At 36.3% G+C, this 25291-nt stretch overlaps 1 protein-coding gene across 1 annotated transcript in view; it reads right to left on the bottom strand.

The window, feature by feature from the left end:
* Positions 1–22953, bottom strand: part of AGMO (alkylglycerol monooxygenase) — a 350536-nt gene extending 327583 nt beyond the window's left edge. Inside the window, exons 1-3 of the mRNA XM_032305555.1 lie at positions 22594–22953; positions 21035–21165; positions 8455–8606 (exon numbers count right to left, since the gene is read on the bottom strand). Coding sequence (XP_032161446.1) covers positions 8455–8606; positions 21035–21165; positions 22594–22716 — 406 coding nt within the window. The 5' untranslated portion in view covers positions 22717–22953. The remainder of the gene's footprint in view (positions 1–8454; positions 8607–21034; positions 21166–22593) is intronic.
* Positions 22954–25291: the final 2338 nt, after the last annotated feature.

Here is a 25291-nt window from a genome sequence, read left to right as displayed (position 1 = left end):
CCAAAAAATTAAAATACGTATAAATCTGAGATATGTACAAGATCTATGTAAGGAACACTTAAAAACTCTACTGAATGCAATAAAGGAACTAAATAAATAAAGAGCTATTCAATAATCATAAACAGAAATATCTGATATTATCAAGACATCAGTTATTTCCAATTTGATCTATAGATTCAGTGCCTTCCCTATCAAAATCCCAGAAAATTGTTTTGTGGATACTAACAGACTACTTCCTAAATTTATAAAGAGACAAAATACCCAGAATGACCAACATAATATTAAAGGAAAATAACAAAATTGAAGGTCTGACTCTACTTAATTTTTTAAAAAATATTTTATGTATTTATTTCACAGACAGAGATCACAAGTAGGCAGAAGCAGACAGAAGAGGGGAGGGAGAGCAGACTCCCCACCAAGCAGGGAGCCCGATGTGGGGCTTGATCCCAGGACCCCGAGATCATGACCTGAGCTGAAGGAAGAGGCTTAACCCACTGAGCCACCCAGGTACCCTGACTCTACTTAATTTTAAGACTGACTACAAAGCTACAGTAATCAAGACAGTGTGGTATTGGTGAAAGAATAGCTGGATAGATTCTGGATCAGAATACAGAGTGCAATAATAGACTCACACAAATATAGCCAGCTGATGGCTGACAAAGGAGCAAAGGGAAAACAATGGGGTCAAGATCATCTTTTCAACACATAGTGCTGGAACTGTTGAACAACCACATGCAAAAAAGCAATTTAGACACAGACTTTGAATTCACAAAAATTCACTCCAAATGCATCACAGACCTAAATGTAAAGTGCAAAACTATAAAACTACTAGAAGATACCTCCTAGAAGACAATATAGGAGAAAACGTAGATGACCTTGGGTATCGCAAGGACTTTCTAGATATGATACAACAGCCTCATCCATGAAAGACTTGGCAAGCTGTACTTTATTAAAATTAAAAACTTCTGCTCTGTGAAAGACGATGTCAAGAGGGTGAGAAGAAAAGCAATTTTCAGAAGGCATATTTAATGTGGGACTATTATCCAAAGTACACAAAGAACTATTAAAAATCACACAGTAAGAAAACAACAACCAAAGTGAAAGATGTGCCCTTGAATGCAATACACACCTAAATGAAGAATAACAGATGTCAAATAAGCATATGAATAGATGCTGCACATCATGTAATCAAGGAAATGCAATATACACAATAGTGACACGCCACTACACATCTATCAGGATGGCTCAAATCTGGAAGGAACATTTGTGACATCAACTACTGGCCAGGATGTGGAACAATAGGGAGTCTCATTATTGCTGATGGAATGTAAAATGGTATAGCCACTTTAGAAGATAATTTTTCACTTTCTTAGAAAACTAAATATTCTAACCCTGTGATCCAGCAATTGCACTGCTTGGTATTTATGCAAAGGATTTGAAAAATCATGTTCACACAAAAACTTGTACACAGGTGTTCAGAGCAGCTTTATTCAAATGTGCCAAAACCTGGAAGCAACCAAGATATCATTCAGTAGGTGAAAGGGTTTGTAAACTGTGGTACACCCAGGCAATGGAATATTGTTCAGTGTTCGATAGAAATGAGCTATCAGGCCATAAAAGACATGGAGGAAACAAACACATAATTTTAAGTGGAAGAGTCCAATATGAAAAGTCTACATACTCTATAGACAATCTAAAAAAGGCAAAACTATGAAGACAATGAATAGATCAGTGGTTGTCAAACTTTAGGGGAGAAAGTGGGGTGAGTAGTAGGGACACAGAATTTTTAGTGAAAATACTCTGTATGATAGAATAATGATGGATTGGTAGAGAGCCCAGATATGGGCCCTCAACTCTACAGTCAACTAACCTTCAACAAAGCAGGAAAAAATATCCAGTGGAAAAAAGACAGTCTCTTCAATAAATGGTGCTGGGAAAATTGGACAGCTACATATAGAAGAATGAAGCTCGACCATTCTCTTACACCATACACAAAGATAAACTCAAAATGGATAAAAGACTTCAATGTGAGGCAGGAATCTATCAAAATCCTAGAGGAGAACACAGACAGTAGCCTCTTTGACATCGGCCACAGCAACTTCTTTCAAGACATGTCTCCAAAGGCAAAGGAAACAAAAGCGAAAATGAACTTTTGGGACTTCATCAAGAACAAAAGCTTCTGCACAGCAAAGGAAATAGTCAACAAAACAAAGAGGCATCCCACGGAATGGGAGAAGATATTCGCAAATGACACTATAGACAAAGCGCTGATATCCAAGATCTATAAAGAATTCCTCAAACTCGACACACACAAAACAGGTAATCATGTCAAAAAATGGGAAGGAGACATAATGGACACTTCTCCAAGAAGACATACAAGTGGCTAACAGACACATGAAAGAATGTTCATCATCATTAGCCATCAATGGTGGAGATTCAAATCAAAACCACATTGACATACCACCTTACACCAGTTAGAATGGCCAAAATTAACAAGACAGTAAACAACAAGTGTTGGAGAGGATGTGGAGAAAGGGGAACCCTCTTCCGCTGTTGGTGGGAATACAAGGTGGTGCAGCCACTTTGCAAAACAGTGTGGAGATTCCTTAAGAAATTAAAAATAGAGCTGCCCTGTGACCCTGCACTTGCACTTCAGGGTATTTACCCTAAAGATACAGATGTAGTGAAAAGAAGGGCCATCTGTACCCCAGTGTTCAAGAAGCGAAGTGGCCACAGTCGCCAAACTGTGGAAAGAACCTAGATGCCCTTCGATGGACGAATGGATAAAGAAGATATGGTCCATATATACAATGGAGTGTTATGCCTCCATCAGAAAGGATGACTGCCCAACTTGTATATCACCATGGACGGGACTGGAAGAGATTACGCTGAGTGAAATAAGTCAAGCAGAGAGAGTCAAGAATCATATGGTTTCACTTATTTGTGGAGTGTGAGGAATAACACGGAGGACATTGGGAGATGGAGAGGAGAAGTGAGATGGGGGAGACAAACCATGAGAGACTGTGGACTCTGAGAAACAAACTGAGGGTTTTGGAGGGGAGGGGTGTGGGGGTTGGGTAAGCCTGGTGGTGGGTATTAAGGAGGGCACGTATTGCATGGAGCCCTGGGTGTGGTGCATGAGCAATGAATCTTGGAACACTGAAAAAAATAAAATAAAATTATAACAACAACAAAAAGTAGAAAAGAAAAGCCACAAAACTGAGAGGTAAATAAAACCAGTAAAATCTGTCTCAGAGAAGTTAATCCCAAGGTTATATGTGTGGTAAATAGTTGTACTACAGTTACATGCCTATATTTCTTGAAACAAATTTCAATCCTCTCTCTGCTATATGAGAGGCAAGTGTACTAAAGTCCTGGCACTAAGTTAGCACACAGGGCACATTGTCTGTCTCAAGCAGCATCAGAAGGAGACCAAAGCTTGTAAGTTAATCTCTACTCCCTCTTTAACCTTGAGTTGCATTCTGATTACTCATTTCACAGCTTTTTAATCCTGAAAAATATTACTGTAGCTATCCTCTAATGCTCCCAACTATTCTTGGATATGTGTCCCGGAAATATGTCCACACTTAAGTATCAATGTTCAAAAATAGGCTAATGGAGATTCTTGAGACTCCTATTCTTTATTATCAAGTATATGACTTGCCTCTTTGATATCTAAATGCATTCATACTTTCAGCACCTGGATGAGGGCCCAAATCTGTGTTTCAAATGTGTTCTTCATGTATCACTTACATACGGAATCTAAGTACATCAAAGGAAGTTCAGACCATGGTTTTAACGGTGACCACAAATGCCAGTGATAAAAATAAGCTATTTCTAAGAGGAAGGCTCCTTCAAATGGGTCTTTCTGATGGGAAATACTGGTAATATTTCAGTACATATACATTTTTAAGTGCTTCTATGGACAAACGTTTAGTATCAGAAACAGACGACTGCATCTTTCATTAAAATGAACTCAGAGGAAAATGGTTGATATAGATGACATGTTTTTTAGTAGAAAGTAATGATGAGAAACTGGGGGTCTTAGGTAAGTTGATGGGAATTCCAAGGCTCCCCTCATGGATATTCTGAATGATGATGACTCCAAGGACTGAGAGAAAGTAATAAATCATGGGAAGAAGTGAGAGGAAGTACTTTAACTTCGGCCAGTGCACACTGGACATCACCCTCAGTGATCCGATACGCCTGAAATCACACTGTGTTTTCAAAATAGTGAACTATAATATATAGCAAAGAACTACATAAAATTAGGTATGCTCTAGTATTTTTTTTAATAAAGAATCATAAACGTAGCTGAATTTAATCACCTATTCTCCAATAGACACCATAGTCCTCACTATCAGAAAATAAAATTATTTTTAATCAATACATATGCTTATTTTATAAACAGTGGTGGAAGTGAAGATGGTCTAAATTCATCTTCTGTTAAAAGTCAGAAAGGAATGAAAAAACCCTGAAGTTTAAGAAGTCATCCACAGAGATCCACTTAATTACAATAAAACTGCAGGAATGAATGTAATTAATTACACAAAAATTATGATCACTCACCTTGTTTAGATACAGAAAGTGACAAAGAGAAACAACTATACCGTTTACTTGCTCAGTAAAAGAATGAGAGTATGTGGGGACTTTATAGATTCTTATTATAACAATTTTACAGATGAACATCCTTATTTCAGAAATGAACTAAATTGTATTATAGCCTAAGTATGTAATCAATGCCTCAGAATGGAATATTAAAGGTATAGTCAGGGTAAACTTCAATTTGCAACCCTATATAATATGTGGGGAGATTGGCTTTATCAGTCAGAGTCCAATCAGGAGACAAAACCCACCAGTAATTTGAAAAAGAGAAAATTAATATAAAGAATTGATAAAAGAATTAATATAAAGAGTTAATATAATATATTAATATAATAATAATTCATATAATAATAATTATAATAATATAATTAATATAAAGAGTTAATATAAAGAATTGATTTAAAAAAGAAGTTAACTACTAAAAGAAAGAAACAGGGAGTAGTTCAGTGGTACAGAAGTAGCACCTATGAACACAGTTATTTCCTATGGAGCTAAGAAAGAATGAACAAAGCAGGCATGTAAAATTTAGGAAAATCCCCTTTCCCCGCTAACTGCCAAGTCTAAGAGTCAGACATCTTTGGAGAGGTTGTGGCTACCACAGGAACTCTGGTGGAGACAGAAAGACTTGCTAGAGTATACAGACCCCAGAGGGTGTATATTACAGGCCGTCCTCTGATGTGGTCCCCTGGAGGGCAGAGGATCTTACCAAAAGTTATAGGCTATAACTAAACCATGGGGTGAATACTACCAAGATCCCTGGGCACCAATCTGCTAAGTGCCACATGAAAACAGCACTCTGGACATGGAACAAAGTCCCTGCTGTTCTGGCTCTGTAGTATCCCTCCAATCTTTTAAGTTGACAAAGTCTAACATCAAGTGAGCTTGCAAAGGAGAAACATCTGTAGGATCCACCTCTGGTATTTATGCTTAGTCACAGATAATAATTTCTTGGTTCTTATTTCTGAATTAGGTTAACCATTGTATCACTCTGACTTCCAACTATTCACTAAGAAATCATACTGGTGGGATTGCTTACTAATTTAACTTTTTTTCTGAACTATAGATAAAGTATGTAAATTTTAAGTACACAACTTAACATATTTCTTACAAGTACATGCACTCATGTATAGCCACCACCCAAGACAAGGTAAAGTTCATGACCAGCACTCTGGAAAAGCTCATTCTTGCTCCTGCTAAGTAGTAATCATTTACATTTTAAGTGTCCCCTTAAAAACCTTTACTCGATTTTTTACATGGTTAGTATAACTAATAGGAAAGACAGATAAATAATGCATCTTTTTGTACTGGAGACCAAGCGTACCAGAAGCTCCTTTAATTTAAGACCTATTTAAATTTGTCATTTTACATTTCTTTCTAATGATGTCAAGGCACTGTATAGAAATTTTTGTGTTCCTCTCTTTTTCTGTAAGTTTACCATAATTAGCAATTCACTTCTCATCATCCCAGAGGAAAAGGGAATGAAATTTAGATAACATAAGAGACTCAAATATCCTTCTGTTCTTTTGTACAGGAATAGAAATGAAATTCAAGTTTTTGAGAATTAACTCTTTTCCATACCCTTAATGTGAGAAAATTTTGCATTGATGCAAAGCAAATTAATAACAACAAAACAACAACAAAAACTCTAAAAGTAATTTGGGCTATTAAAGAAATAGATAATATACATGTAAAAATAAAAAGTATATATTGTTTCTTCAAAACTCATAGCATTTAACATATCAACAAATACGGAATGCATTTTTAATTTACTATTTTATTGCAAGCAGTGAAAAGAAAGTAACACATTAAGTAGGAAAAGAGGGCTTTTTCTTATTATATTTTATGACAACATTAGAATTTAGAAGTCTTCAAACTTCTAAACTTCAGTTACATAAATTTGACTAATTAATCAGTATGAGCATAGTAACCCAAGAGGCTCAAGAAATTTGGTATTATAAGTTTTTCTTACTCCTGTGTATTTCTAGATTTCTAAAAATCCATTTTAATATTTTACATTATCACATAAAATTTAAAACTCAGCTATCATATTGAAGGTTGACACATTCAACTACTAATTTATTTTTTTCCTATGAGCTTTCCTTCACAAGTCAAAAGCCTTTGAACTTAGATTAGACTTCATAGCCTCAAGGTGGTGAGTGTTTTTCCAGAAGGTTCTCAGATTTTTTTTAATGCCTGCCTCCACTGGAATTCGTTCAAAGTTTTCTAATGGGAAGCATACTTTAAACAGCCCGGATTCCATGTATTTAATGTATTATTTTACTTTATTGCTCTTCCCTAACTGAGAGCACTTAACAATCAACATATTTTTAAAAGTTTTATACTTGGTAATATTTTTGTTGGTTCTTTTTTTCCTCTTATAATGGGCTTTTAAAGATTAAGCGAATTTGCAGATTTCCCACGCAAACATATGAGTACAGGACAGTGTGGTCTTAGAAATTAAATAATACAATGTATGCTTTCTACATTACCCATTTGCTGCATAGAAAATGAGGAAGCTTGCCAATAGGTTTATTTTACAGAGAAAACTACTATTTTGAAATAAAATACAAAGTTTACTACATGACCATATTTTATTCCTAGTCATGTTCAATTTGGGAGTATCCTCTTGCATTTATACTCAAGGAAATGATGTCAGGGGCTGACCTATTATTTTCCAAGACAAAGGTTATCACACACACACAAAGTAAGTAACTTTTTTCTAGTTTGTATGTTCCCTTCAAATTGTTTTAATGAATTAACATTCTTGACAGTTTCATTATATGTACATGTTCAAAGTACTTAACAAAAATAATGCTGCATTTAAAATTTCACTGCCTTAAGCATAATGTTTGCCTATGTTGCTCCTATTTCCTTCATCCTCTTTGAGGAAGGATGTTTGGTCACCATACTCCTACACACATTACTCGGTTATTCACCCTGATTTCAGGTCTCTTATTGCATCTCCCATTTAGTTTTTATTATTATTCCAGATTTCTTCCTTTTCCTTCCTTCCTCCCCACCCACTCAACCCAACCACCCACTGAAATGCTCAGTTCTACTCTTCGGTAGGTTTTCAAAATTAGCACTTTCCTTCATTTCCCTTCAGAAATGCTTTTGCATGCCTTCTTCCTCCTGAGAGACCATTTGCTCCCCTTACCTTTACAATCATTCTCCAACCTCTACTTAGCCCTACAGAGGTTTAGACTGTTTCCTGTTCTTCCACTTCCCTTTTCATAACAAAACATTTCTTTGGAACGTACAGCCAAGCGTCCCAAAAAGTAGATTCAGTGAACCAGTACCATAAGAGGGCTTTGAATTAGATGAGAAATTTTGCAAAACTATGGCAATACTGAAATGCATTACGGTTAGTGCCTAGATGATTGCATTTTCATTTGCAATGTGGAATTACTGCCAAGAACTTGACTCTAGCTTATGTATGACAGCACACATTACCTAGGATTCAGAGCTCTTCTGAATGATCACTGATAATTGTGATATGAAGTCTTGTATTACATGAAAGAGTCTGGAGACTCTTCCAAGCATGTCATAATAAGAAAAATGGAAGGCAGTATATTAAAAAGTAATGTTACAGCCATCCCTTTCTCAACTTTTTTACGAGTTAGATACAAGTGGTGTGAAAAATGTATCTCTAATAATTGCAATTTTTTTCAAAAATGACCAGATTGTTTCCACTTAAATTTTAAACTCAACTTTCACCATTAATCTTTATATGCTATAAAATAAGCCATGTTATTCATTTATTCATTCATTCAATATTTATTGAATACCTACTATGACTAAAACACAATTCAACAGGCATTATCAATAAAACCTTGATTTTCAACTTACCATGGGCCATGCGATGGAACCAGTAGTAGCCAAAATCAACTCCTAAGAAAGTTAAATACCAAGTCCATGGAGAATGCCAAGGCAAACTGATGAGCCTATAGTTCTCCCAGATATAAATGTAAGTGGTCAGTTCCATGCTCCTAGAAAACAAGCTGGAAAAATAAAATTCACACACAATGATTATACCACATTTTAAGTGTAAAACCATGTTAAAACATTTTAGGTAACATTTAAAAATTAGGGTATTTGGGCACCTGGTGGCTCAATGGGTTAAAGCCTCTGCCTTCAGCTCAGGTCATGATCCCAGGGTCCTGGGATAGAGCCCCGCATGGGTCGCTCTGCTCAGTGGGGAGCCTGCTTCCCCCCCCACCTCTCTGCCTGCCTCTCTGCCTACTTGTGATCTCTGTCAAATAAATAAATAAAATCTTTTTTAAAAACTTAGGGTATTCAAATACAAAAATAAAATTCTCTCTCTCTTCTTTTTTTTCTCACTGTTCTATCATACCTTTTAAAAGGCCCAATTTCGGGCACCTGGGTGGCTCAGTGGGTTAAGCCGCTGCCTTCGGCTCAGGTCATGATATCGGGGTCCTGGGATCGAGTCCCACATCGGGCTCTCTGCTCAGCAGGGAGCCTGCTTCCCTCTCTCTCTCTCTCTCTCTCTGCCTGCCTCTCCATCTACTTGTGATTTCTCTCTGTCAAATAAATAAATAAAATCTTTAAAAAAATAAAATTAAATAAAATAAAAGGCCCAATTTCACATGCTGCCTCATAGTTATCATGGATGCCAACTATTTACACTCAGTTTCATAGAATTTAGGATGCCATTCCTTTTTTTAATGTCTCTTAAAATAATTCCATGGAAGCCATACAACATAAATATGACAAAACTACAACTTATTTTCTGTGACTTTCATTTCCACATCTTAATAAATAGTACAATAAGAGTGCTTTTTAAAGGAAGCATAAAAGGTATAAAGTTTAAAGGGGACTTTAGAAATGCCTACTCCCTTAAAATATGTTACTCCCATAAAATTTTCCTTTAGACTAAAGTTGCTTCTGGTTAACTATTCTCTATTTCTCTCTATTCCCTCCTTCTTTCTTTTTCGCACACACATATACACATACTTTTATGTTTTTAGATATTATAGTTAAGATCACAAGTTGGACTTTCATAACATTTCAATGATTCTTATAGTAATATAAATTACAACTCTCAAGATATAAGGGAATAATGTTTTCTTAGAAAGAAATTATAAAAACCTACTTAGCACAATAGGTATCACATTACACCAGAGTGCTATTATTATTTTTTTTTCTTGAGGACTTTACTTATCTATTTGTCAGAGAGAGAGAGTACAAGCAGGGGGAGCAGCAGGTAGAGGGAGAAGCAGGTTCCCTGCTGAGCAAGGAGCCCCATGTGGACATAGGGCTTGATCCCAGAACGCTGGGATCATGACCCGAGCTGAAGGCAGATGCTTAACCAACTGAACCACGCAGGCATCCCTCAGACTGATATTGTTGAGAAGACAAGAAACAATTGGTACTGGCGAGGATGTGGAGAAAAGGGAACCTTCATGTAGTATTGACATAATGTAATTTGGTACAGCCCCTGTAAAACAAAGTATGGAGCCTCTTCAAAAAATTAAAAATGGAATTCCATATGATCTAGTAAGTCCATTGTTGGATACTCACCAAAGAAAATGAAAACGGTAATCTGAAAACATATATGTATCCCTTTGTTTACTGCAGTTTTACTTTCAATAGAAAAGATATGGAAACAACCCAGGTGTACATCAACAGTGAATGGATAAACATGATGTGCTACATAGGGACACCTGGTTGGCTCAGTTGGTTAAGCATCTGCCTTTGGCTCAGGTCATAATCCCAAGGTCCTGGAATTGAGCCCTGCATGGGGCTACCTACTTAATGGGTAGTCAGGTTCTCCCTCTCCCTTTGCCTGTCCCCACCCCACCTAAGCGCGCGCTCTCTCTCTCTGTGCTGTCTCTCTCAAATAAATAAATTAAATTTTTTTTTAATTGTGGCAAATACATACAATGGACTATTACAGCACAATAAAAAGAATAGAATCTTGCCATTTGGGACAACACAGATAGACCTAGAGGGGACAATGCTTAATGAATTAGATAGAAAAAGACAAATACTACATTATTTTGCTCATATGTGGAATCTAAAAAACCAAATAAACAAACAAAAAATTTTAAAAAGATTCATAAATACAGAAAACAAACCATTGGTTGCCAGCAGCGGCAGTTGGGGGGTGAGGGGGTGGGGGGTGAAATAGGTGAAGGTAAAGGGGATTGAGAGGTATAAACTTCTAGTTATAAAATAAATAAGTCAGGGGGATGAAAACTACAGCATAGGAAATACAGTCAATAATACTGTAATAACTGTATGGAGATAGATGGTAACTACACTTATCACGGTAGGCACTGCATGATGTACAGAACTACACAATCACTATGTGACACATCTGAAGCAAATATAAAACACTACATGTCAACTAGACATCTATTTTTTAAAACCGCTTTTTTAGGGATGCCTGGGTGGCTCAGTTGGTTAAGCGTCTGCCTTCGGCTCAGGTTATAATCCCACAGTGCTGGAATGGAGCCCTGCGCTGGGCTCCCTGCTCAGTGGAGTCTGCTTCGCCCACTCGCTCTGCCTCTCCCCTCTAGTTATTCTATCTCTCACATACTCTCTCTCTCTCAAATAAATTAAATCTTTAAAAAAAATTTTTTTCAAAACTAGTTAAAAGAAGTAATTGTTTTTAAAATGCAGACACCAGAATATGTATTATCACCTATGCTACCAAGTTTCTATACATTATTATTTCAAGAACTTCCTCAAAAATACATCATATACTTTAGTTTTATTAAGTGTAGCATTTTCTCTTGAAATTATCTGTGATCAAATTTAAGTTTAAACTAAAATTAATCATTCATCACTTCTATAAGTTTAGTTGAATGGACTTTTTCTTTTATATTTATCATTAATAGGTACAATAGGGTGCCTGGGTGGCTCAGTTGGTTAAGCAACTGCCTTCAGCTCAGGTCATGATCCCCGAGTCCCTGGACTGAGTCCACATCGGGCTCCCAGCTCCACAGGGAGTCCACTTCTCCCTCTGACCTTCTCGCCTCTCAGCTCTCTCACACACTCTCTCTCTCAAATAAATAAATAAAATCTTTTTTTTAAAGTGTAAAATAAATTAATCATTCTATTTAATAAAGATTCATTTATAAACCATGAGCAAATGATGAAATTGTTAAACATTCTAATTTTAAATAAAAGCTAAAGAAGAAGCTCATATTAGTCTATTAGTCTATTAGTCTATTCACCATTTTAGAAGTATTGCCCTCTACATAGTGAGTATCTATGAATTAGCACGTAACTGAGTCTTTTGAAGTTATGAGCCTTTAATTTTAATCTACTTTTGACCTTATGATATGACTATAACTATGATGTAATAATGTTAAAATTGTCTCATGTGTTGACTGCCTCAAGTTATTAATCTGTAACATAAAATGCTGTGTTACTTCACAATAGCAATACAAATAATGAATAGAAATGTCAAATGCCTACATTTTTTAAAAGGACTACACATTATCAGATCTTAAAATCCAATTTTCAATTTTTTATAATTGTTGGTTCTTAAGCTGGCCCCTCTATATGGAGAGTAAAGAGAAACCAAAGAAAAAGGCAAACCACTCCAGAATGGTGGGTGGTAGTTTTAATAAGCAAGGAAACTTACACAGAAGGCTGGGCTTGGGCAGCCTCAAGGTAAATAGATCTCTATACCTGCCTGCTAGTCATATATTCAGTCCAGACAATCTCAACACCTTACTCTCTCTTAGGCTTCATCCTTGAAACAGCAGCTAGTGAGGGAGGAGTGCAGAATATACATTCCAAGGACATGGGAGAAGGTAAGGAGACTGATTGCCCGAGTCCAAGTATAAGGATCATCCAGTGGACACATTCTCTCAATGATCTTCTCCAACAATTATATGGCCAGAAAGAGCAGTTTTGTCTCTGAGTGAGAGTCTTGACCAAATGGAAATGCCTAGGCAGAACTCCTGTCACAACCCAGACCATGCCCTGGATATTTCAGAATCCCTATCAAAAGGGCTCTGAGCTGCTTGTAGGACCTACATGGGCCTCCTTCCTGGTCCAGTCCTCCACAGAGCCAACCTATGCAGGTATGTAAACTAGACATGACAATGTAATCCTTGGCTTTTAGATATGCAGATATAACTAGGACAAGCATTCTGGAATGTTCACATATAAGTGTTTGGGGTCTGTCATGAGATAGAACAGGCTGTGGGCCAGGGGCTCCCACACTGTTCTGGAACTATGAGGAATCCAATTCGTGTTCAATGTTATTTATTATTGTCTTTATGGCAAATTATGCTCAGAGACTGTCTTTGCTAATAATTTATTTAAGGTAGGTTACTGTGGGCATTATAATTTATAATAATAATATTTCACAAGCCAGTAGCATACGGGATCATGCTTTTTAATAAGTCAATAAAGAAATAAAAACTCCAAACCAGTGACAGATTAATTAGACCTATTGTTTTAAGCAAAGGGGAGATGGAAGAAAGAAAGTCCAGATTTAGTGAAACCTTTCTATGGGTTGATTCTTGGAAGAATGAGCGGAGGCAACCAAGAGCTGATGTCTACCTGCCAGCACAAATTGAAAGTCCCTGTTGCTAGGGCTGGCAGAACAAAGGCACCAGTGTTGGTAGGCAAGATGATTTCTCTTATGGAGCCGCTGCAGATTCTACCACTGCCAGCAAAGAGTAGCCTCACCATGGCAGGAGCAAATGTCCCATGGTCTTCAGTGAGAGATTTAGGTCAGCAAAGAGTAGCCTTGTGCAAGCTGAAGATTTTCTTTATGTTCTCCTTCTTATTTCTCCTTTCTTTCTCATTTCCCCTTCTTAAAGGACTTTAAGCCCTCACAAATTCTTGATAGTTAAGGTTTAAATATCTGTTATATCACATGTTTATATTGAAAGCACTCAGTAGCCCAGCAATTATAATGACACTGTCCTGACAAGGCTTCCTCAATGTAAAGAAATTTACTCTTATATCAAAGCAACTTCACAAGCAGATTTGCAGTCATGACAAACTAATACACAACATTTATCAAGGTGGGGGATAGAACAAATTTTATCTTAAAGCATGTCAGCTTGGTTGGCAACTTTTATATATTTAGACAATGGCTTCTTAACAGTGTCATTGCTGGCATTTATTCAAGATTGTTCTTTGTTGTTGGGGCCTGTTCGCTGGAGTTACTCAAATTATGAAATCTTAAAATTGCTCCCTATTATCCACTAATAGAGGACTAACCATATAAAATTCAACTTTTAGGTAAAAAAACGGTGAATAATATCAATTTTGTTTGGTTAAATCTAATAATTTTTTCTAAAATAGGGATTCTGAACTTTGGTATTATTCCCATTTGGGCCACATAATTCTTTGTTGTGAGGGCTTGTCCTGTGAATTGTAGAATGCTCAACAGCATCCCTGGGTCTCCTTTTTTTTTTTTTTTTTAAGATTTATTTATTTTAGAGGGAGAGAGAGAGAGAGAAAGGGAGTGGGGAGGGCAGAGGGAATGAGAGAGAAAGAAGTCCAAGCAGACTCCTCACTGAACACAGAGCTTGATGGAGGGCTAATCCCACCACCTGAAATCATGACCTGAGCTGAAGCCAAGAGTCAGATGCTTAATTGACTGAGCCACCCAGCTGCGCCCCTGGATTTCTATTTACTAGATAGAGCCCTTCAAACTAGTTATTATAATTAAATGTCTAAATATCTCTTGAGGGACAGAATTGTCCCACTCAATAACCCTTTTAAAAAAGATTGATCCAGAAAGAAAAAAATAAAATAAAACTCAGAAGGTACAACAGAACGTTGAAATAATCTATAGCTTTTTACTTAAGCTTTAGTACATGCTGTTAAAGCAGATCCATTTATGGGTTCACTGAATCATTCAATAAGTTCAGATTAAGAGCCTGCTGGTACAACACAAGACTAGGAGGACACACTGGTGAACAGGGCACTCATAATCACCTGTCTCATCAATGTTCCATCCATTCAGAATCTTTTTTTAAAAGGTGCTATCTCCTTTGTCAGTTCCACGGACAATTGAAATAGGCTTTAAAGATATTAAGATTTAATAAAAGAGGGTCCCTGGAAAACTTCCACTTACAAAACAAAGAGAACCTGCCTGCAATTGAAATACTTTTTTATTTCCTGTACAGGTGCCAGGTCTTGAGCAGACACCCAATTCATTACTCTGTCAACTTACTTATTAGGGTTGACACAAATCGAGCTGAAATATGCCTGACATACTACAGTCAAGACTTTTTTTTCACACTTTAGCAAGAAGCCAAACCTTCCCCAAAGCAAAGGGAAAGAGGGGAAAAGCTGTGGGAGTTAAATTCCCTGCTTTCTATCAGCAAGATGAATATGATCCTCTTCCATCATAAATGGGAAAAAACAGCCATGGAGTACCCACAACTAAAAACGATTCAGCAAAGGGATACATCTGGGAAATGATTATCAAGCTCTGGAAAGCCCTTGATTGCAGGAAATAGCACCTACATTTTCAAAAATGTTCCCACCAGACCCTGAATCATAAACCAAAGCTCCTTCCTCTTTTTCTTCCCAATTCCTCCATCCTCTCCCAGCCCTGACCCCCAGCATATGACTCTGCACTGTGGAATTCAGACTTCAACTCTCTAAACTCCATCCTGTGGGAAGAGACGTATGTAATATGTATGAATGTAGTGAGCTTATTTTATCATGTGGAGATGAAATTTTGGGAGGCAGAGGGACTCTGTGTAACAAAATACTAGATCCTTTTTACTCAATAACTTTGAATGCAAGACAAAGAAAATGGCCTAAATATAAGGAGGCATGAGAATCCTCTAATCAACAATCTGCATTATAGAGGCTTTCCTCCCATTGTCTTTCTTCTTCATAATTTCTCCTCAAATAGTTACTTTCTCTTGCATCTGTGGTAAGTCTTTGGTAAAAGAAAGGTAGCACTTTACTAACATTTCTCTCAAAACTAGAAAATTATCCTGCCAATGTTTAGTTACTGTAAAATCTGGCAAGGTACTAAATTGCTATCCCTGGACTGATTGTGATGTTTTTAAAAAGATGAAGCTAGTTCATAAATTATAATTTATAAAGTTGAGACTTAAAAATGATCAGTGCATTGGAATAAATATTAATGGAAGATTGAGAATTACAAAGCTCTGCAGTTCTCAAAGTCATCTAAGTATGAATGTACCCATCACCAAAAGCAGAAAGTTAACTTTGAATATGTTGTCCACTCTTCAGAATCTCAGTGTTAATTTAAGATATAAGAAAATTTGGCTAAAGTGGCCCTAAAATTCTCTAATTCTCAAATACTTCCATGCTCTAATCATTTATCAAGTGAAATTTGATGTAATGCTCTTATTGTAAACTTAAAATTTCAAAGCGACTTTCGAAGTGAAATTTTTTACTCAGTACTCCTGGATATATGCCAATTTTTACTATTTCATTACTGTCATTAGAGCTGTGTGTACTGTCTGATTTGGCCAGATATCACAAAAATGAAGAAAATCAGTAGGACATCTTTTTTTCCTAATAATCCTGTCTTATAAATTAGAAAATAAACCAATATTTGAATAGGATCATTCTAATCTCCTTACAAGCTTCATGAAGTTATAAACAAATACAGCTGAACGGTTAGATACTGATTTTTCTAAGAAATTTTGTTGTTTATTTATTTCAAAATCTCTTAAACCTAGCTCAGGAATGTGCCCTATCTGTAAAGCTACTGCCACTTTTGCTCCATCTAGTGGAATATTGATTTTTGCTCAGTATTAACAGAATACATAACGTAACCTCTACCTCCTAAAGACAGGTAACATCTGGACTGCTATTTCTTACTGTGAAATGATGTTATATTGACGAAGCAATCACTTAATTTCCTTTTACGACAACCACAAAAACCATAGACCTTTATAAATACAACATGGCAAATTTGGAAGAAACAAATTTGCTACATTCTTTACTATGCAAGAAGTAAATTACTTAAGAATTCCATTTCTCTATTGAGTAAGTACAAGGAAGCTTGCTCGCATGATTAGGGAAGGTTAGTCTAATAGCAATCTCTGAAGTTCCACAATTAACAACAAAGACAAAGTATATTTATAAAGTTTGAGGTAAATGTTAAGAGGAAATGAAGCATTCTCCGTAGCAAATATCATGAACAAACCAGTAAGTTTTAAAAATATATTTTCTTCACCGAGGGGGTTAATAAAAAGTTACATTGAGATGTTAATATTAATAATAAAATACCATTATTAACATTACATAAATGCATTTATCTTTTATTTTGGACAATGAATAACTATTTATTAAGGTCCTCATCCAGAATGACAGGCACTGATTTGTTAGTAGTCTGACATCGCCGAAGGCACTACTGCCTGTGATACTATGGTCTAATATAAAACCCCAGTATACAATTTTCCTTTATTCTCCAATCCCACCCCAAGGAGTCAAAGTATCCTAAAGAAATTTAATTTCCTCCTCTTTAATTTTTTTTTTTAATGAATTGAAACTTTCTTGTCAGGAATGGAAAATTCCGTGGCAGTCATGGCCTGTAAAACGGTGCATATGTATGGTTCAACATTGTGGAGCTAGCTCCATACTAAAATTTGGCAAGGACCCATATGTATTAAAAGTGGAGTGTCCCCAACTTATTTGAAAATTTACCTACTTAAATTATCCCTCAACCTATTGCAATTTGATTTATAATCTGCTGTTTCAACAAACTAAATGAACCCATTAAAAACAAACATACTGTAGATATTTATATCGGGAATAAAATTTCTCTGGGGAGGATGCAATTTATGGAAGCAGAAACATTGGAAGGAAGTAACAAATTGAGGTCCTGGTTTTCTAATGAAGAATTGGAAATTGAGTTCTGCTTAAATAAGCAGGAAAAAAAAAAAAGATGTGATTATTTTTCACTCATTAGCATTAAGTCAGTAGCAGGATATTTCACAAGTTTTAGATACATTTTTTTAAGTAGATTTAGTAGGTATTTGGTTAAGCTTAATTTTTATAGTCACATATGCAAGTAATTGATAGAAAAGCAGATTATCTACATATGCTCCACTTCATTTAACTATGATAAATAAAAATATCTGTCTATAACTTTGGAACTAGATCCTAACGAGGAAGAGCCTGCCTACTAGACTCCAGAAGAGCAAAACAGATGCAGGTCTGCCCAGAATCTGGATCTTAGGACAGATGGACTTTTATTACAGGTCATGGTCTGTCTGACAGGCTTATAAACAAGATAGAATCCTGTCTATGATAAATATTTTCCCTTACATAAATATTTGAAAGACACAGTATGTATCTTTTCTATCAATATGCTAAGTACGCTACTAATCTTCAAGATACTTTGAATTTTATGTAATGATAAAATTGAGATCCTCAAACAAACATTATTTTCCCTCAAAGTCTGCATACAGCATTTCCATTACATGAAGGGCAAAGTGGAAAAACATGTTCATGGTTTCACTTTGATTTCTACAACTTCTTTCGTCAGAGACCACATGCCTACTTGGAATTATTATCCTAAGTGCAATTCCTCACAAGCAGATTAACAAATGGTATAGTACCATTTTTTCTCCCAATTATGTATTTTAAGGATGTGGAAAGTCCCTGTTGTTGCTGCAGAAAATGAAATTAGTCCCTTGGAGAGGATATGATCAATGCCGTGTTAATCTAACCTTCAGCTGTTAATGATTTGCACGAGGATTCCCCTTGATGCTGAAATATTGTTTTAAGAGTTTCTGTTAAATCCCCCTTCCTGTCTTTCACTGAAAGGGAATTGAGTAGAGTGGATCCTGTGGATCAGCTTTTCTTCTCTCCTTCTGTGTGTGTGTGAGTGTGTGTGTGTGTGTGTGTGTGTGCATGTGCACACGCTTAATAGGAACAAGTAAGTGAAAATATTTTTACATTTCTCTTTCAGATAATTTGCTTTGCTGAAATGTTTTAGGTAAAAGGTTGTAAAAGATCAAATCCTTGCAACCCTTGCAAAATTATCCACATTTCAAAATTTAGAATTGCTGGCCACACACACAAAAACAACAGCAACAACAAGCAATTTGCTACTTCCCATTCAAAACAACTGTGGAAAAATATGTTCCACATTCAAGTTTACAACTTCTTTCAAAGGGCACCAGGGTGAACAGCTTGTGTCAGCTTCCACCGTGTTGTGGGGAGTGGGCTGTGAAGGAAAGGAGCTGTATGTTTCATCCCTGAAGGACTGCTTTGTTTTGGTCTCTCGCCTTCTCTCCCTCTCCCTCTCCCCGTCCTGCTCTCTTCTCTTTCTTTCTCTCCCTCTCTCCCTTCTCCCTTATGCATCGGGGGTTTGTTTATAGCAAACATACACACATATATGTTTGGTTCTGGGCTACCTGTTAAAACTCTGTTAACTTTTTATCACACTGCTGAACAGAAACATTGTGCTAAGGATGCAGTTTCTATTTCTAGTAGTTATCAGGTTATGGCAAGAGAATAATCTAATTCCACTTGTGACCGAAGTCCAACTTGAAAAAGTAGAAGTCAGGCTGAAGCATTGAGTCAGCTTGAGGTTTCCTTGAGTTCTTAATAAATTCATTCCAACTCAACACAATATGTGATCCCTAATGTGTGGCAGGGCACCTCTCAATTATCAACTTATTCTTCTAGTTCATCACTTGTCTGATTTCCATGAGCCTGTACACTTAACTTCCTCACAATAAACTACAGTAACCAACTGGGTAGTTTTCAATAATCAAATCTATGTATCCTCTCAGTATGCTTAATGTATTTCTTATTCAAGTCTGATCAAAGGAGACATGAAATAGAGAAAATTATGCACAATTATAAACTCCTATTTAGCATATTAGGGGAATTAACTGCAAATAACTTGGGATATTATCCTCTAATTCTGACAGCAATGTGCAACCATATGAGTAGATTTTCAGATTTTCAGTCATTATTATGATGATTATAAGAATTATTACTATTATTATTTTATACCCATTAGCCTATTTTTCCATGGTAACATTTATGAAAGAAATTTTCCTTTAAGTTTACTCCTTATCTAAACAATTTTATGCAATTACATGAAATTATTCTACCTTTTCTCAGATATCTTTAAGTTTTTATTTTTAAAAAATCCACCTTGGTTTCCCACAGGGTGGTTCAGAAACATTCCAAAGCAATGAACACTGGTCAGAAGCAAAGCTCTTAAAACAGTAAAAGAGGCAATTAGTGGGAAGTAGGAATGAGAGCATTCATCAGCAAGGCAGAGCACAGAGTTCTAAGGGAAGATTCACCTTCTGCCCCTTTGGCAAATCCTCATGTACTAAAGAGCCTCCCATGCATTGCTTTTCCTCTGCCTACATTATAATTTACTATTTCTAAAATGTAGTGGGTCATTTATTGTTCACTGTTTGGTACCTTCATCATCTAATCTTACCAACATAACACTACAAAAATATTAAATTTTTAAAAATCTAGAATATACCAGATATCATTCCAGGCATAGGGGTTAAAATTATGAAGAAAGATCCCTCTTACTCTCAAGTTGCATGCAATCTATCAGGAAGGACTGGGTAAAATAACAGGTGAGCATAATGCCATGTGACAATTCTGCAACTGGGGTAAGCACAAGATTCCATGGGACCACAGTGAAGTGATGCCTCAAGTAGGGTTGGAAGACAGAGAAGATTTGCTGAACAGTGTGACTCTTCAAGAGAAGTCTGTCCTTAGACCTAAGAAATGAATCAGTTAGCCACAGTAATGGCTTTCCAAGCAGAGGGAAGCATGTATGACATCTGAGCAATGGCAAGTGGTAGAGTATGAAAGGAACAAATATTGCAAAGGGGTAAGGAGAATGAAGGGAGCAAAAGTAAGCATAGATAGACAAAGGCTTCTACAGTTCAGGAAAAAAAAAAATTCAAACTTTATCCTTAGGCAATATGGAACCTATGAAGAATTTTCACCAGATCCAAATTATAGAAATGTTTTGTTGAAAATGAGGTAGCACTAGAGAGAGGACTAGAGACCACTTGGGAGACCACGCAGTGATTCAAAGCTTTCTGTGATCTTTATTAGAGAGTATCTGTACCAGAAATTGCACAGCACATGAATTTGGCTGAGGCAAAATGAATTTTCTAGTAGATAACTAGACTATATAACTCAGGGTCAGACTAGGCTAAGGCAAGTGAAACACTTACCTTGGGCACAAAATTTAAGGGGGCAGCAATAAACTTGGTAATCAAGATAAATAACATTTAGAGTAGTACCTTTAAAAATGAATACAAAAACAAATCCATGGTAAACGAAATATCAAGAATTTAAATAATGACAGCAACTGGATACTTTGAGAATATATGTATATATGTGAAAACAGACGAACTCCCCATACAGTGGGTTCCTCTTCCATCTTACTTAGATAATTTCAGGTTATTCATTTAACATGGCTAACCAACTAACTCACCTTGGAAGCCGAGAAAAAATGCCGGCTGATATTGATGTTAATGCATCATCCAAACGACCTGATGGCTTCCCTTTGAGAATCCAGCTGACGGCCAGTTCAAGAAGCATTAAGGAAATGAAAAATGGAGTTGCCTGGAAAGGAAATGGCACAAAAAAGATGCTATTGTGCTTGGTATAAAATTCTTCCACATTTCCTGATTAGTCATTCCAGAAGTAGGAGGCCCAGGGTGACATCTCATAGCAGGAGAAGGTATATACGTATCCTAGAGGATCACTTCCTCCCAACAGGCAAAGAAATCTGATTATTTCAGACATATACTAAACAGGTGCTCAAAATCTATCATCCAATTTGGAAATGAAATATAACCATAGATGTAACCATGATAATTCTGTCAAGAAAATAATAAGCTTAGGAGGGATAAGTTTCAAGTTAGACCAGAAAAAAATAAAAATTAAAATAAGCACAATAATCAGAAGTCTATTATCTCCATGACTAAGACTCTCGTTAAAAGGCTTCACTTAGGATACACATATTTCTAGTTTTTCATATTAAAATTACAGGAATGACAAAATTGAAACTGTAGGAACAAAACATTTTCTTCCAAGTATTTCAGAGAATATAATTGTTTAAAATGTGTATTTAAAACATCACTCAAGTTTTATTCACTCAGTTTTAGCTCTGTGCTATAATAAGTATTTTTAGGCTCCATTCTGGATGACAAATGCTGAAAAAAGTTTGATGTTATAATACAAAAAATAATGATTTATAAAGATGGGAGTATCACATATTCTCCTTAAAAACTCAGAAAGGAGTAATATCAAGTCCTGAAAAAGTTATGGGTTATACTCACTTGGAAGCTGGTCATGAGTGCTGAAGGTTTCTAAACTGAACTCCCAAGAACATAATCTCTGATGTCATTTTTTTTTTTTCCTTATTTCTGGTCTGAACTCGTAAGTGTTATAGGAACAACTTTGACAGGGTGGGGAACTTAGGTATTCAAGTTCTAATTCTGGATATTTCCACTTCCAATCATAGCCAGGAACCAGAAGTAAAAAGTGCTTCTGAACACTTCAGAATTTCAAAGAAAACTTGGTTGAAGTTCAAACTTAGGAAGTCAGAGTTGGACTCCGTCAGCTCTATATCCATTCTGCAGAACTACTCTACCAAATTAAAGAGGAAATAGTTTCCTGGGAGGTAGTTTGCCCTTTAAAACCAAAACTGTTACAGAGTTTACTGATGTCATATAACCATTTGACACTGAGCTTCTGACAACTAAATTTCTAACACCACTGTGTCTAGGAAAACTTTGTAAAGTTTTATCATATTTTGCAGTGACATAACCAAGGAAAGGAGTTTAACAGGAGAAACTGGTCTTTGATATTGTACAGAAATTCAATTCAAGTAGAAATTTTAATATGGCTCCGTGCCTTTATAAAACTGAATTATTTTTATTAGAATTTAATAATTTGAAGAACAAATGTGAACAAAACCCCAAGATGGGTTTAACATACTTCTTACTAAGACAAACGCAACAGTAGCCTCTTCCCATATAGTCTCACCTGCTTTACATAATCAGGCACCTCTTCCAGGGTTTGGAATGACGTTTCATTGGGCTTCACCATGTAAAACATCATGCGAATTCCCTGGGAAACTGAAACATCCTGTTGGGCTTCTGGGTTCATGTCTGCCCTTGTCTGATTCCCAGCTGGAGAATATTTGCGATTCAGTGGTTGAAGCCAGAGGCTGAACAAAGAGGACCAGAACTGTGCTACACAGAACAAGCCCTTTGTCAGAGAACAGCTAGGAAAAGAGCTCCATGGAGAACACAGCCAACAGCAGTTTCTGTGTAGAGAGACTGGAAAACACCGGGACCAAGAAGGAGTTCAGAGTTCAGCGGGTGCAGGACACAGGAGGGAGGGAAAGGGGAGGAATCATGCCCAAAACAAAGATAAACACTGGAGTTTGACTGTAGGTGGAGTAACTTAACATTAAAAAAAAAAGAAAAACAGACAAACAAAACTAAAACATGGTACAGCCTTAGAAAGGGGAAGAGAAAAGTGCTAACAGGTGAAAGTTCACTCTGAAAAAGTGGACAGCTATTCAAGACTCAGAGCACAAAATGAAAATTCTTTTTTTTTTTTTTTTTTTTTAAATTCACATTGTGTTCTGTTTGTTTTCTTCTCAGAGTCCTGTTTCCTCAAAGGACATGGTGCTCTAATCTCAGTAAGGCTAAGCTTCAAAGTCAATAAGCACTGACTATATCACACTGGTTATTGCCTATAGATTTCTGGACTTATACAGTATTAACTTCTGAATGTTTGCAAACCAATTTAAGGGCATTTGGCTTGTTACATGATCCACCATGTTTAATGGAACCTTGACTAATCATATCTGTATTTTTCTGAGCACTTATGGGGACTCTCTAATCAAAGAAGCTGTCAAGATATTGCTGCAAAACTGTATCTGTGTTTTGCAGGAGGAGCACAAGTTGATTATGCCTTTCAGGGAGGTTAGAGGGCACTTCATTGATTGCATCATCAGTGAATGAGTGGAGGTTTCCTGAACAGCTTCAGCCCTTCACCTGGAATGGCTGTGATCACCCCTTAGCTACCAACTCATCTTTTAAACATGTTTATATAGATTTCACTAAATTATCAATACATGATTATTTTAGAAAAAATAGAAACTACAGATAAACAATAAATAAATTGTTACATGAGAGACTATGGACTCTGAAAAACAATCTGAGGGTTTTGAAGGGACGGGGGGTGGGAGGTTGGGGTACCAGGTGGTGGGTATTATAGAGGGCACGGATTGCATGGAGCACGGGGTGTGGTGCAAAAATAATGAATACTGTTATGCTGGAAATAAAAATAAATAAAATAAAAAAAAATTGTTACCCAAGAGACACTATTAACATTTTGGTATATGAATAGTCAGTTCTGCTGCTTTATGACATACAAGCTGCTAAAAATCAGTATAATTTTCAAAGCTGTACAATAAAAACCATGAGGCTGATGAGAAAAATGGGATTTGGGTATAATACTTGAAAACTTTGTAATGATCCATAAGGAAGAAAAAGAAGATAAAGACCTAATAAAAATTGTACTACACTTTTACGCATGCATGTTACATGGTTAGGAAATGTACACTACAGTAAGTATGGTGCTTCATCTTGAAAAAGACCTGACATTTGTTTGTGGAGGTGGGCACTGGAAAAGTGGCAGAACCTGAGTTACTGTGGAGTCATCAATTTATTAGAAGTTCCCTCCACTCAGTATATGGTTAGACTTTTTCATTTTTAAATTTCTTTTACTATTGTTTTTTTCCAGCTACAGAGGTATGTGTGTATACATTCCAAGCAGGAATACAAAATCATTTTAAGTATTTAAAGTGACTGAACACTAATACTAAGAATTAGTTACAGAAACAGTAGAAGAGGTAAAAAATCAAATAAGAACAAAAAAGAAATCTAGGGATTAATATCGATAGGAAGTCAATAGCATCTTTAAGCTATAGGGACCAAAAAAAAAAAAAAAAAGGAGGGTGTGTTAATACTGTGCAGGGCCTGGCAGTATTAACCGCAATATGCCTAATAAGATCACTGGTCATGAAACAAACCCCAAAAACAATAACCAAAGCAAAGAAAGTTAGGAAAGAGTATGATGGCTACTCCCTTACAGCCAAACAACCTCCCAGCAATACTTCCCATTGGCCTCAGTGAGTCAAAGCCAGTTAAAAGAAAAGCCTGGGAGAAGTCTCTGGCCTGGAGGGACTATGGAAGAGGGAAGAAGGGGAGGAATGCATCCAAGGAAAAAGCCAATCAAGGACCAGCACACCATTGTAATTTACTCACCTGTTTCTCCACTGCAGTGCAATTAAGTCTAGTTTTTCAGTTTTAGCTAATAAATTTAATGCATCAATGAACATCATGGTATAAATATCTCATACAGTTATGTATGTTTTGTATTAAATAGATTTCTAGCAGTGGAATTATGTTATTGAAGGGTATGTAAAATTTATGCTTTGAGAGTGGCTGCCAAATGCACCTCCGAGATTGCCTTTCACTCTTGTTAACACTAGCTACTATGAGTCCTTTATAGTTTTAAGCCCATTGGGAAAAATGACATCTTGCCTTAATTTGCATTTTTTCCAGTGACTTTAAAAATCTTGGCAATATACTTATTAGTCATTTGCTTTTCTTTGTGTGTGATTTATTTTTAAATATATGTTGCATGTGATTTTATATTTTCTTTC

This window comes from Mustela erminea, chromosome 11, assembly GCF_009829155.1.
Source record: "Mustela erminea isolate mMusErm1 chromosome 11, mMusErm1.Pri, whole genome shotgun sequence".
Classification (NCBI taxonomy): domain Eukaryota; kingdom Metazoa; phylum Chordata; class Mammalia; order Carnivora; family Mustelidae; genus Mustela; species Mustela erminea.
The sequence above is the reverse complement of the archived record's forward strand: the minus strand, read 5'-3'. Positions and strand labels throughout refer to the sequence as shown.